Source organism: Nicotiana tabacum, chromosome 24, assembly GCF_000715075.1.
Source record: "Nicotiana tabacum cultivar K326 chromosome 24, ASM71507v2, whole genome shotgun sequence".
NCBI classification, from domain to species: domain Eukaryota; kingdom Viridiplantae; phylum Streptophyta; class Magnoliopsida; order Solanales; family Solanaceae; genus Nicotiana; species Nicotiana tabacum.
Genome location: NC_134103.1, coordinates 36,879,166 through 36,891,941, shown reverse-complemented (window position 1 = coordinate 36,891,941; position 12,776 = coordinate 36,879,166). Strand labels below are relative to the sequence as shown.

The 12,776-nt window shown below is 36.5% G+C and overlaps 1 protein-coding gene across 3 annotated transcripts; it reads left to right on the top strand.

Annotated features, from left to right (window-relative positions):
* Window positions 1-589: 589 nt before the first annotated feature.
* LOC107766366 (uncharacterized) lies at window positions 590-8,834 on the top strand. Of its 3 annotated transcripts, none has more exons than XM_016585138.2 (19): window positions 592-843; window positions 2,076-2,113; window positions 2,197-2,219; window positions 3,200-3,306; window positions 3,393-3,444; window positions 3,520-3,604; window positions 4,900-4,990; window positions 5,978-6,013; window positions 6,118-6,185; window positions 6,273-6,335; window positions 6,443-6,498; window positions 6,591-6,664; window positions 6,780-6,872; window positions 6,955-7,056; window positions 7,333-7,413; window positions 7,494-7,582; window positions 7,681-7,696; window positions 8,238-8,348; window positions 8,533-8,834. In XM_016585138.2, exons 1-19 carry the CDS (start codon window positions 724-726, stop codon window positions 8,635-8,637), a joined length of 1,410 nt encoding a protein of 469 aa, XP_016440624.1. In that variant the 5' UTR covers window positions 592-723; the 3' UTR covers window positions 8,638-8,834. The 3 variants fall into 3 exon arrangements, with proteins under 3 accessions (XP_075104436.1, XP_016440624.1, XP_075104437.1); XM_075248336.1 differs by lacking the exon at window positions 592-843 and adding an exon at window positions 1,548-1,806; XM_075248335.1 differs by lacking the exons at window positions 8,238-8,348; window positions 8,533-8,834 and adding an exon at window positions 8,009-8,210 and having other exon boundaries at window positions 590-843.
* Window positions 8,835-12,776: the final 3,942 nt, after the last annotated feature.

The following is a 12,776-nucleotide window of genomic DNA, read 5'->3' as shown; positions in this document are numbered from 1 at the left end:
CGCTTGTGGAAGTATGTCACACTGACCGAACCACGTTAAATTGGTATCTTTTTTTATCTACTTTAATTGTCGTTATTATCAACTTGCATTGTCTTTGTTATTGTTATTATAACATTGTTTGGCTAAATTTCGCATTACCCGAGTTTCCGATCCTAACAAATTTATTATGATTGGATACATAGAATTCCTATACCCTTAATAGATCACAGAGCTTGGGTTTGAGACTTAAATATGTAAAAACATTGATGGAAAACACTTTCACTTTAGCAAGCCTTATGTGATATAAATCCAATCCAAATTAGTCGGAAATTCATGCAGGTATTGAACAGCCAGAGAGAGAGAGAGAGAAAAGAATTCATAGCAAAACCATCCCTTTGTCGTCATTTGAAATGCATTGTCTAACACGAAAATACAAAAGAAAAAGTAAATAAAGTCGAGGTTCTAGCACGCTCTTCCGCCGCGCGTAGACTAAGAAATTTATTTTATTTGGCGGCATCACTTCACCATCACTGCAAATATTCCTGTACTTGATGCCTTCCCTTTCCACTCCCCCCCTCCCCCCCTCCCCCTATAAAAGCAAGCAGAAACGCAAACACAATCAAATTCCCTCATTTTCTCCAAAACCAAATTCTCTCAATCGAAACCTTTACACTAAGAACCAAAGTACTATCTCCGGAATTCTCCAGAAGTTTCTAGAACAGTATATACCTGAAACAGCTACCTATGGGAAATTGTAACAACGATGACTTCTGGACCTACACCTCCGCTACATCTTTCGTTGATGATCGTCGATTCTCCAAACACGTTCATGACAATGTCCACGGCAACATCTATCTCGATCGTGTACGGTTTCTAACTCTGCATTGCATGCTCTAATTCTTATCAAAATCGTAGTTCGTTTTTGCTTATCAGAAATTTTAGTTCATTTTTACTTTTTTTTGCTTTCTAAATGAATAAATTTGTTTCCGTAATTTGAGTTTCCTTTTCCTGTTTGAGTTGAAATTTCATTAGCTTATGCTTTGTAATTCCGTTATTCTGCTTTGCATGTTATGTTCGTGTTTGCTTTTCAGCACATTAATTTCTGCTCTTTTTTCGTTTGAAATTATGTAATTGACTTTATAATCTGAATCTAGAGAGGTGAAGTTTCTTAGCCGGTGCTTTCTGATTCCGTTATTCTGCTTCGCGTGTTGTAAAGCTTATAAAAATCGGAGTACGTATTTGCTTTTCAGAATACTTATTTTTACTTCTTCTGTTTTTTGCTTTTGATTCGAGGAAATTGATTCGATAAATTGAAATTATTTTTCATGTTCGAGCATGAGGTTTCGTAGCGTATGGTTTATAACTCTGTTACAGTGCTTTGCACGCTGTAGTTGTTTCCGAACACGGTGTTAACTGTTAACCTTTGCTTTTTCTATAAGTATATTAATTTTGCTTTTTCTAAAGTAGTATTTTTTTTTTTCAAAAATTTGAATATTAAAATATATTATCATTATTTTGCTTCAATTGAAGATATTGATTCGACGATTTGAAGTTTTTTTCTATTCAAGTTCCGTGGTTTATATATGTTGGATGTATGCTTTGCGTATACGCAAAAATATATGTGTAGTAGTTTGTGAAAAAGGAAAACACTTCCCTTTTCTGGTTAGGGAACAGAGGAACAGCTGATAGTCAAGTCTCTGTTTGGGCCTATAAACGGCTATTTTTACCATGCTTAGCGTAGCAAGGCATATGGATTAGGCTAAATGTGAATTTTAATTTATTTATGTCTCCCGCTAAATATGATTGCGACCAGTTTGACTTCTTTCGGTACCTTTTTCTGATTCATTTATTCTAAAAATTCGTTGACTATCTCTTTTCATAGTTGTAGACATTTATTTAGGGGACAGGTAATTTTCTTAAGCAATAGTGTTTCCTTCACAAAAAGCTGAAAACATATTTTGTTAAAGTAACATAAAGTATATATACTGGCATGTTCGATATATGTTTTCTCTGATATCTGCACTTAATTGATGAAGATATCGGATTTTTTAATATTCTTTGTAGTATTTAACAACAGTTCTGCTCTTTAACTGCAGCTATCTCTGAAGTTCATCGACACCGAACAATTTCAGAGGCAAGCTTAATTTTTTTTCCTGCTCCAGAGCTTTTTGATTGACTGGAAATAATTCCAATTGTGCTTTCTTGTGTATTTTACAGGCTTCGCGATTTGAAGCAGCTAGGTAATCATATCCTATATTTCTTTTGTTCTTTTCAAGTTTTTTTCTGCATACGTAAAGCTGTTTAGAAAAACTCTCTAATGTTTAGGATAATGATTACCGGTGAAATAAGTTTTTAAAGATTTGCGAATGTACATCTTTCAGGCTTGTACAATAGAAATTGATTGTGTGGTGTCACAAACACGTTATTAGATTTTGTGTTTCAACTGTTGTTGAACAAATTGCCCCAGGTGTATCCACTTTTATGTCCTTCCATGTTAGGGAAGCTTAGTACTAATAAGTTTTTAAGTTGCTGCACGATAATTCTTGTATGATAAATTAGCTAAACTTGACTCTCTTGGACAATTTGTGGCATGATGGTGCGAGCATCTGGACTACCATTAGCTTGGCTCCCCGACTTTGTTATTTTAGTGTCAACGTGTTCAAATTTTGAAAGAACAAGTTCTCTTCTCAAGAATATTTTCTTCAGAGAAAGGCTAAAATAAAGTGAGAAACAAGATTTCTATATGTGGTGGCATATGACCATTTTAACTTTCTACTCTTTAGGCACCATCAACTCTTTAATTCAGCAAGCCTGTGTTTCAGAAGACTTCATCATATCTAGGTCATCTATATATGCATGCTAGTGTTCAAAGCAACCAATTTTGTAGATCATAAATGCAAGTTGTCTTTTACTAACCTTCTTTTAGGAAAGGAGGATAGTGAAGTTCCGGTCAATCATCAATTGAAGTTACTGGTAGCAAATTGGTCCTTTTGCAATAGCAAATATCACTTTGATCAAATTGTGAAGCCACTAAACTTGTAAAGGCAGATTTGTGTTTTGTTCCTTGTTGGTGTTCGTATCAGATACAAGTAATGTGGATTAAACTTCTTCAGGAAGTTTATGCGGTCTCTATCATTTCTGAACTTTTTCTTTTCAGGGCTTTACCATCATTTTGGATTTATAACTTGTAATTTTGACTCGATCTCAATTTCTGTCGTAGGTCTTACATACATGGTCTACCCTGGGGCTGTGCACTCTCGATTTGAGCATTCCCTAGGGGTCTATTGGCTGGCCAGTGATGCTGTAAACAGACTTAAGACCTGTCAAGTAGGACTATATCCTAGTGGCATAATTTACATTATATTGGCCCTTTATTTGATAAAATGTACTTGATGGACATGCCGTGATTGTAGGGAGTGGAGCTTGGCATTGAATCTTTTGACGTACAGACTGTGAAACTTGCTGGTGAGTGAAATATACTAGCTAAGGTTCATTATTCTCAACAGCATCTGGCCATTGTTCTTACTTGAGTTCATTTAGGATTACTACATGATGTGGGTCACGGGCCATTCAGTCACATGTTTGAGCGTGAATTTCTTCCTCGGGTTCGTGACGGCCTTAAGTGGTAATTGCTAATAATTTTTTTCTCTTTTTCATCAGTCAGAACTCAAAGATTTGATACAATGAACTTTATTCTACATTTATCATGATGACTGCTTCAATATATAATTCTCTTCATCTGTTAAAAAGAGAACTCCTATAGTGCTCCCCTGAGGAGATATTTGGTCCTGTTGGCACTATAAGTATTTCCTAAAACTCTTATTACTTATTGGGCATCAATGCGTGATTATGTGGTTATATTCTTCTACCAATCTGTGCCCTTTCTTCCATCTTGAGTGAAGATACTCCTCTGTCCTCTTCATCCAAAAATTTGTCAATGACTGAAGGAGGGAGTCTGTTTGACATTGCCACATCACTCACATTATTCATGGGTTATCCCCCCCCCCCCCCCAAAAAAAAAAATTGCGGTATTTGTGGCTTCAAAAGAATTCCATCAGTAATGTAAGCTGAATGTTATGAGATCAAATTTGACATTTATGAACGCTCATGTATATTTCAAAGCAGTGTGTATGTATTCTTATTTATGTACAAGTGCGATTCTTTTTCTCTTTATTGCTATGATGAGAAGACTGACAACACCACTCTTTCACTTTTCTTGGTTTACCATAACTTTATACTACCCCCTGTATATGTTTGAAGCTGTCAATGTACCTTTTCACACATATGACAACTACTATGAGCATACCATAACTTTATACTACCCCCTGTATATGTTTGAAGCTGTCAATGTACCTTTTCACACATATGACAACTACTATGAGCATACCATAACTTTATACTACCCCCTGTATATGTTTGAAGCTGTCAATGTACCTTTTCACACATATGACAACTACTATGAGCAGCAGATAGATTGACATGGTTATTTGTGACTCATACGGTCTTGTGAAATCTTTTTTCATTGTGGAAAAATCAGTTGATGAATGTTCTTTCTGGCAACATTTCCATAATTTCATTTGATTCTCTTCCAAACTTTAGGTGAATTAGAGATTATCTGAATTAGTCATTTAAAGATTTCTCCTCCCATCTTTAGAGCCTCTTAACAGATCTTGTTTAAAATTTCCTTTATTTCTTTTTTGATTCTCTTCTGCATGGCAATGCTACTTCTTCACCTGTCACAAATCAGCTGTCACTTTATATGTACAGTCAATTTGTTGTGTATCTAATTTAGCTTCTTTCTATCTCATGCACAGTTTTCTGGGAAGTATAAACTGATGCAGGCTCCCATGGTTGAATTAGATTTGTAGTCTTTATCTTAGTCAACTCTTCTAACTACATACTGGAATTAAAAAATTTCAGGTCCCACGAAGATATGTCTTTGAAGATGATAGACTACATTGTTGATGAGCATGGCATTGATATTGGTTCTGACTGTCTGAAGAAAGTGAAGGTCAAATGAAAATTTTATCTCATGATGCGTTTTTACATTAAAATATAATGCACTCTTAGATCAGATATTCTCTCCCCATAAAGATGCAATCTCAGCTCTAAAAAATTTCAGACTAGGATAAGTTGCCCCGAGGTTGTCTTTTTTCATGGCATAATTTACTCCGAGTTTAGAATTTTTTCTTGAGCTGTGCCTCATGCTTTCAGAATTATATCATGTAAGATTGACAAATTTCACGTTGTTCATTGTTACAAGAGCTTTATTTTCAGTTTGTTGTGGAACTTCATTTTGGATTCGAGGGTAGATCTCCTTTCCAGCTCCATCTTTGGCTTTCCTTTGAATCGTATTAAATCTTTTCTGAATGATATTAAAGCTTGTAATATGACCATTATTTTGTCAAATGGAGTCCATTTCACATAAGCATAAGTATCTTTGCAAAGTGTAGACTTTGTTGGCAATATTCTTTGGGACCCAAAAATATTGCATTGTGTGTTGGACATCATTTGCACAAGTTGTATCTCTTCTTTTACACCTAAGAGGTCAAGACTTTTTTGCCTATAAAAGGGAAGGCTATTAGTTCATTTTAGACACACCAACAAGACTTGAGTCTTCAATTCTTGTTTCTTCCTTTCTTCCTTTATTAAGAGTGTTTTGTATGAGAGTTAAGTGTTGGGAAGCACTTGTGTGAACCCTTTCTTTGGAGTGATCTTGTGAGGTTATTCTCTTAGGGTATTTGGGATTAATTAGAGTGTTTACTCTAATTTTGTACTCTCTTTTGTACTCTTATTCTTATAGTAAATTGCTCCTCTCCGCTTCTGGACGTAGGTCACTTTGACCGAATCACGTTAAATTTGTGTCTTCTTTATCTACTTTAATTGTTGTTGTTATCAACTTCAATTGTCTTTGTTATTGTCATTATACCGTTGTTTGGCTATATTCCGCACTACCCGGGTTCCCGATCCTAACAAAGTTCTTTTCTTTTCTACACAGGAACTGATAGTTGCTTCTGAGGAAGGTAATTCAGTGGTAAGTATTCTGGTGGGAAGATTTGAGTGAATATGTTAAGATGCTAAAATAGCTATGATATGAAAACAATACTGAATCTTTTGCTTCATGACTTTACTATACAGAGCTCGAAGGAGAAGCAGTTCTTGTATGACATTGTTGCTAATGGGCGAAATGGAATAGATGTTGACAAGTAACTGGCCCCTCCCCTTTTGCTTTCTTCAGATGCAACGTAAATTATGCACTTGCAGCTGCATTACATGAATCAATCTTTTTGCAGATTTGATTACATAGAGCGTGACACCAGAGCTTGTGGTCTTGGGTGCAATTTTCAGTTCCAGAGGCAAGAATCTTCATATTCTATTTGGTCCTTTTCTCTAGAACAGAAGAATTTGTCCCGAATCATTACTAACTGTGGAAAAGCCAATACTATCTTTTCATTACTTGCAGGCTACTGGAAACAATGCTTGTTATAGACAACGAAATATGTTATCGCGCGAAGGAATGTTAGTACTCTTGAAACTATTATGTTACATGAAAGAATAACATCTCCAGATATAGAAACAGTTTTTACATTTCATTTGATGAATTTTGTTAGATCTTACAATCCACAAGCTATTTTCCACACGTGCTGATTTGCATCGTACGGTCTATATGCATCCAAAAGTGAAGGTGCATAGAATTTCACTTAACTGGGTTCCTTATTTCAAAAAGTTTCCACTTTCTACTACTTAAATCTCGTTACGAGTGCTTGCTTTCTTTTCTTTTTTCATCTTATAATTTTTAGGCAATAGAGCTCATGGTTGTAGATGCCTTGATAAAAGCCAATGACCATCTTCAAATTGCTTCGTACATCGATGAACCAGCTCAATACTGGATGGTTGGATAATCTTTTCACTGATATAACACAAAATACCATGCCTGTCTGAACTCTAAACCATCGGTTAATTAATAATGTGCAGTTAGATGATGCAATAGTCAAAACAATTGAAACTTCTACCGATCAAGAGCTAGAGGAATCCAGAAATCTGATTCGTCGAATTCGGAGGAGGGATATATACCAGGTATCTATTACAAAGGCAGAGAGTCCGGAGTCATAATTCTAGTTGGAAAACATCTATAGCTTCAAGTTATTTCATATTATTGACCTAAAGATCTTATTCTGTGACCTGTTCTTCTTAAAATGCAAGGACAGTGGTAGGCATATCTTTCTATTAACATCTATGTAACTCCTGCTCTTCTGTTATTCTCGTTCTTAAAAAGTTGAATGATATCAACTATCAAGCTATTTAAAGCAAGGAAAAAATATCTAAAATATTTTTGCATCAATATTCTGACAGTTCTGTAATGAGTTTGCTGTGCCCAAGGAGAAGCTGGAGCATTTCAAGAATGTGACGGCTCAAGATATAATTTGTTCCCAGGTCCTTCAGATAACTCTAATGGTCTCTTTTGTTAACCTGATAGTAATGAACATTCCCTCATAGAGTAACTTTTTATCCAGAATTCTGATGCTCATTTGAATGAGGAAGATGTCATTGTTACTAATGTTAAAATTGATTTGGCTAGTGGAAGGAATAATCCATTGGAAAGGTACTTTTGAATCTTGGGTTTGCTGCTGACGATCTCATGCTTTGTGATGACTAAACCGCTTTTCTTTTCCTCTGTTCATGTGTTCCATTCTCGTCCAGGATCAGCTTCTTCCAGGTATTGTAATATCCTTTTTCTTCTATGTTTCCAAAAATCTGGGACTAAAATAGATAAACGAATAGATTCTTTCAGGTTTGCTTAACGTCTTTCCCTGAACCTACAGGGATGGAAATTTGAGTTAATATGAACAGGTTTTAGTGAATGCTTTTTGTCAATGTGCTCCAACAGTTAGAAATTAACCTTGTAATATAATGGTGTTCTTCATGCTAGTTGTAGAATATCCTTTGCAACTATCAATTAAATTTTACTAGATTCTCCAGCGATTTTGTTGAACTATACTTAACTATTGAAACCACTGATGTGTATCAGTTAAATGGAAGAGGCTGTACAGCACAGAAATTATACTTCCTTAGTGCCTTAGCAGGATAAACCCCATCGATTAACTCTGGAAGTTCTTATCTCTGGTTCTCAGATTGTCAATTCAAAATTTCATTCCCCTTCAAATGTTGTAATGTCACTTTTATACGGTGGATTTTTTTTTTTTTTTTTTTTTTTTGGGGGTGCTCAATCCAGCTTCTCTAATGTTTACTGTTTACAGGATTATGATAGCTTTGAGAAATTCCCTATAAAGGATGACCGCATCAGTCACTTGTTGCCTGCATGTTACCAGGATATGATTGTTAGAGTTTATACCAGGAAATCTGAACTGGTCAGTGAGATACAACCAACCTTCCTTTTACTTTGCGCCTATTTTCCTTTCTTCTTCCTGTTTCTCTGTCTCAAGCACACTTCAAACCTCCATTTCTCTTAGAAGTGGGAAAAGAATCACATTAAAAGTAAAAAAATAATACGAGTACTGTATATGCTTTAGTAATGTTGGTAACATCTTACAGGTAGAAGCTGTTTCTGAAGCATTCGAGAATTTTCAGATGAAGACTTACGGGAAGAAAACACAAGTACATGCAACTCCTGAAAAGAAGAAACGCCTGAAGTACTAGGATCGATGAAAATGGCTTTTGTTGGCTTCTAGCCAGATGTACATACTCGGTATACACATGAACAGTAGAATCTCATTTTCCTCTGATTTGTAAAGGTATAGATGTAAAGTCCATGAATATGGCTAAACTCATATCACTCTGGTTGATCTTGTTAGTCTAGCTGCATGAAGTCTTAGAGCCCGTTTAGACATCAGAAATTTTTCCCTTTTTTCCAAAAAAATTTTACTTTTTTTTGAAATCAACATTAGTTCATAAAATTTCTAATTTTCACTTGAAAATGTATTTTGGAAATTTTCGAAAATTTGAAAAAATTCAAAAAGTTATTTTTCAAAATTTTCACTCAAAACACTTACAAAACTTCAAAAACAACCCAAAATTATATTCATGTCCAAACACAACTCTAAATTTCAAATACCATTTTCACTTGAAAAACTTTTTCCCCTATTTTGGAATTTTACAATTCTTATGTCCAAATGCCCACTTAGTTGATCCTGCAAGTATAGGTTCTATAATGGCGTCGGTGGAATGATGTTAGTCACATGTAAAGAATAAAGATTGGTACCAAATAAAGGGTAGTCCTTTTGCCAATGGTGCCCATAAGCTCCTGTGAATTCTTTTACAAGGTTTGATTGAATGACTGAATTCACTGCTTGCTTACATTGTCTATTGCCGATGGGCTTATAACCAAAATGTATCTCAGTGGCAGCCCTTGCCTCAAGTTTTATTAATGTGCTGAGTTTGACAAAAGCCAAAATAGAGAAAGTATTTTACCTGAAATTGTTGATCTCCCCATTAGACTATCATATTTTTTTTCTTTCCTTCTAACTTCTTAAGTGCCGTACGAGTTTCATAGAGCACTTGCATTGGAGAGATTTTTATCGTGACAGATGGGAGAAAGGGTTGCCTTGTTTCCGGAGTCGGACCCAGGATTTGAAGGTTGGGGTGTACTTTTGCTTTCAACCAAAATCTGTTTTGTATACAGGGTACCATTACTAATATATAAGTATTTTCTAAGAATATTCATTAAAATTATGCTGAACTTCCCGTACTTGATAATGGAATGATAAACAGTTACCTGGAGAAAGAAAATGAATTACACATCTATGTAACATTAGTAGAAAGCAGCGGACAATCCTGCGAATTATAATGTATCATGTATGCGTTCAGTCAGTACAAATACTTGGTAAATACAAAATAGGGGCATACCTTTCCTAAAAGCAATTGTATAATTAAAACAACTTGACATATATATTATAAAGTTTAATAAAATAAGCAAAGAATTAGGGCGTGTTTGGTAAGAAGGAAAATATTTTTTATTAGGGCGTGTTTGGTTTTCAATTTTTCCATGTTTGGTTGGCTTAAATGTTTTGGAAAATAACATTTTCCCCATGAACTCATTTTCCTCCAATTGGAGGAAAATATTTTCTCTATCAAAAGAAGGGAAATCATTTTTCAAAACTTTCTTCAACTTTTCCCACTCTATTCCCCAACCCCACCCATAACCCATCCCCCACCCCTATCCCACCCAAAGAAGGGAGGGTAAGGAAACTATCATAAAAAATTATTTTCCTAAAAAATATTTTCTACTCTCTAAATAAACACTAGAAAATATTTTGCGAAAAAAGTTTTTCGCTCACCAACCAAACAAGGGAAAGTAAGTGTTAAAACCACTCATTTTCCATGTTCATACCAAACACGCCCTTAATTATAAACGGAAACTTAATTATAAACTGAAACTATTTCAGCATCTTGGGTTTCCTCGTGGGATTCGTATATGGTGAGACTAGAGAGAGCTTCAACCTTCTCCTTCCTTCACCTTTACAATGCTTGTGCATTTCAATTGCCACATATATCCAACAATATGGACAGCTAAATCATCTTCGTCACCAAAACATGAATCTGCTAAAGATTGATGGCCAAGTAAAGGTTCTGTGAGATCTCAACCATATTGTATACGGGTAAAACCGAGCTCGATATTCGATCGAACTTCCGAACTCCTTGATTAGGCCAGGGCCGAAATATCTGTGTGAAGTCGAGCTCAAAAGATCGATCTGATGACTAACACCACCAACCAAGTTCGGTACGTGGTAATTATGATCGAACCCAAAGCACTATCAAAGTTAGCCATCAAAACCATCAGATTTTTCCTCGAGTTTGCCGAAGGCGTGAACGGTCCTGTTTCTAACGGTTTCGAAGAAAGTTTTGCCAATTCATCCGATAGGGGTCCGTAATTCTCACCATTAACCAATCATTATGGCGGAAATCACAGAACGACTCAAAAAGGGAGCCAACGCTTAGCAAATCAAGGACTTTTGCCTTTTATATAATAATAAAATAATATCTCAAATGGTAGATCTCCCCTAATATATGAGGGGGGACTTGATAATTCATATGACACATTGTAACTCATATCAAAAGGCTATAAACTGTTATTTCTATCTTCGTCATAGTTCATTACACTGCAACATCAATAATATTATTTTCAGCTCAGGGGAGATTAATCTCACAAGGCTAGGATTGCTCAAACTTGCGTGGTTTGCATTTACCTTTTTATCTTTTATTTCCATAAACGATTTGATTTATCACTCTGTATCAAATTATATCACGTATCCTTAAAACACGTACAAATTCAATTGTTATCCGATTTTTAGGGTAAACAGTTTGGTGCCCACCGTGGGGCTAAGGATAATAGTGGTTATTTGATACAAATCTTCATAATACACACTACTTTACACTTATTTTTTGAAGTATCTTTGATTTCAGGCTAAAAATTTCAAACTGTCAATTAGCACCCCTGCCTATCGACAACGAGTCCGGTCATCAAGGTGAGAATAACAACATAGCGCCTGGTAACGTAGGGCCACCCGCCTGTCCCGTAGGAATTACGATCGCAGACCCGATTGATGTTAATTCACATGTGGCGATCGACGCCAACTTGCCTACCGACCCCGAAAATAGCATCCGTGGTGGGGCTCGATCGGCAGCTCAAAACACACAAAACAATGAAGAAGACGGGATCAGCCTACGGATGATCTTCCAAATGCTGCAATCTCAACAGGTGGCGATAGCTCAGTTGCAGAGCCAAAGCCAGACGCCGAGCATAGTTGAACCCGATCCGCCCCGTGAAGTTACCCACAGAAATGAACCGGTCATAGTGAGGTCAAATGAACAAGAGTCGGGTACTAACCCTGAGATTATAAAGATGCTCGAGGAGGAAACGGATAGAATCAGGGGAAAAAAAAATCGAAGCAAACGACAAAAAGGTGGAAATCTACAATTCCAGGGTGGATCAAATCTCAGGGGCACCTCCGATATTAAAAGGACTGGATTCCAGGAAGTTCGTGCAAAAACCTTTTCCTCCAATCGCGGCTCCAAAGCCAATCCCCAAGAAATTCCGTATGCCCGAAATACCTAAGTATAACGGGACGACCGATCCAAATGAGCATGTAACTTCTTACGTGTGCCATCAAAGGGAACGACCTGGAAGACGACGAGATCGAGTCTGTTCTACTAAAACAATTCGGGGAAACCTTGTCAAAGGGAGCTATGACATGGTATCACAACTTACCTCCTAATTCTATTGATTCATTTGCTATGCTTACAGACTTCTTCGTGAAAGCACATGCTGGTGCCATCAAGGTCGAAACCAGGAAATCAGACCTTTTCAAAGTTAAACAGAAGGATAACGAGATGCTCAGAGAATTCGTGCCCCGTTTCCAAATGGAATGAATGGATTTGCTGCCAGTCGCTGATGATTGGGTTGTACAAGCTTTGACTTAGGGACTCAATATTCGAAGCTCGGTGGCTTCACACCAACTGAAGCAGAATCTGATAGGATACCCTGTCGTTACCTGGATAGATGTACATAACCAGTATCTATCAAAAATTAGAATCGAAGATGACTAACTTGGGCCCCCCTCGGAGTCTGTTTATCCCGTCAGAACCCTCGACAGAGTCAAGAGAGACATCAATCGTGAACCAAGATCAAACAGGGATTGATATCTACCATATAATGGAGATCGGAGGAGCAGTGGGTCCGGGCGAAACCCCGTAAGAAATGAAAGAAAAAATGATCAAGGTCGAAGCAATCGGGGGCTCATGACCAAAAACAGCTTCGACAGGTCCATCAAGCCTAAAGA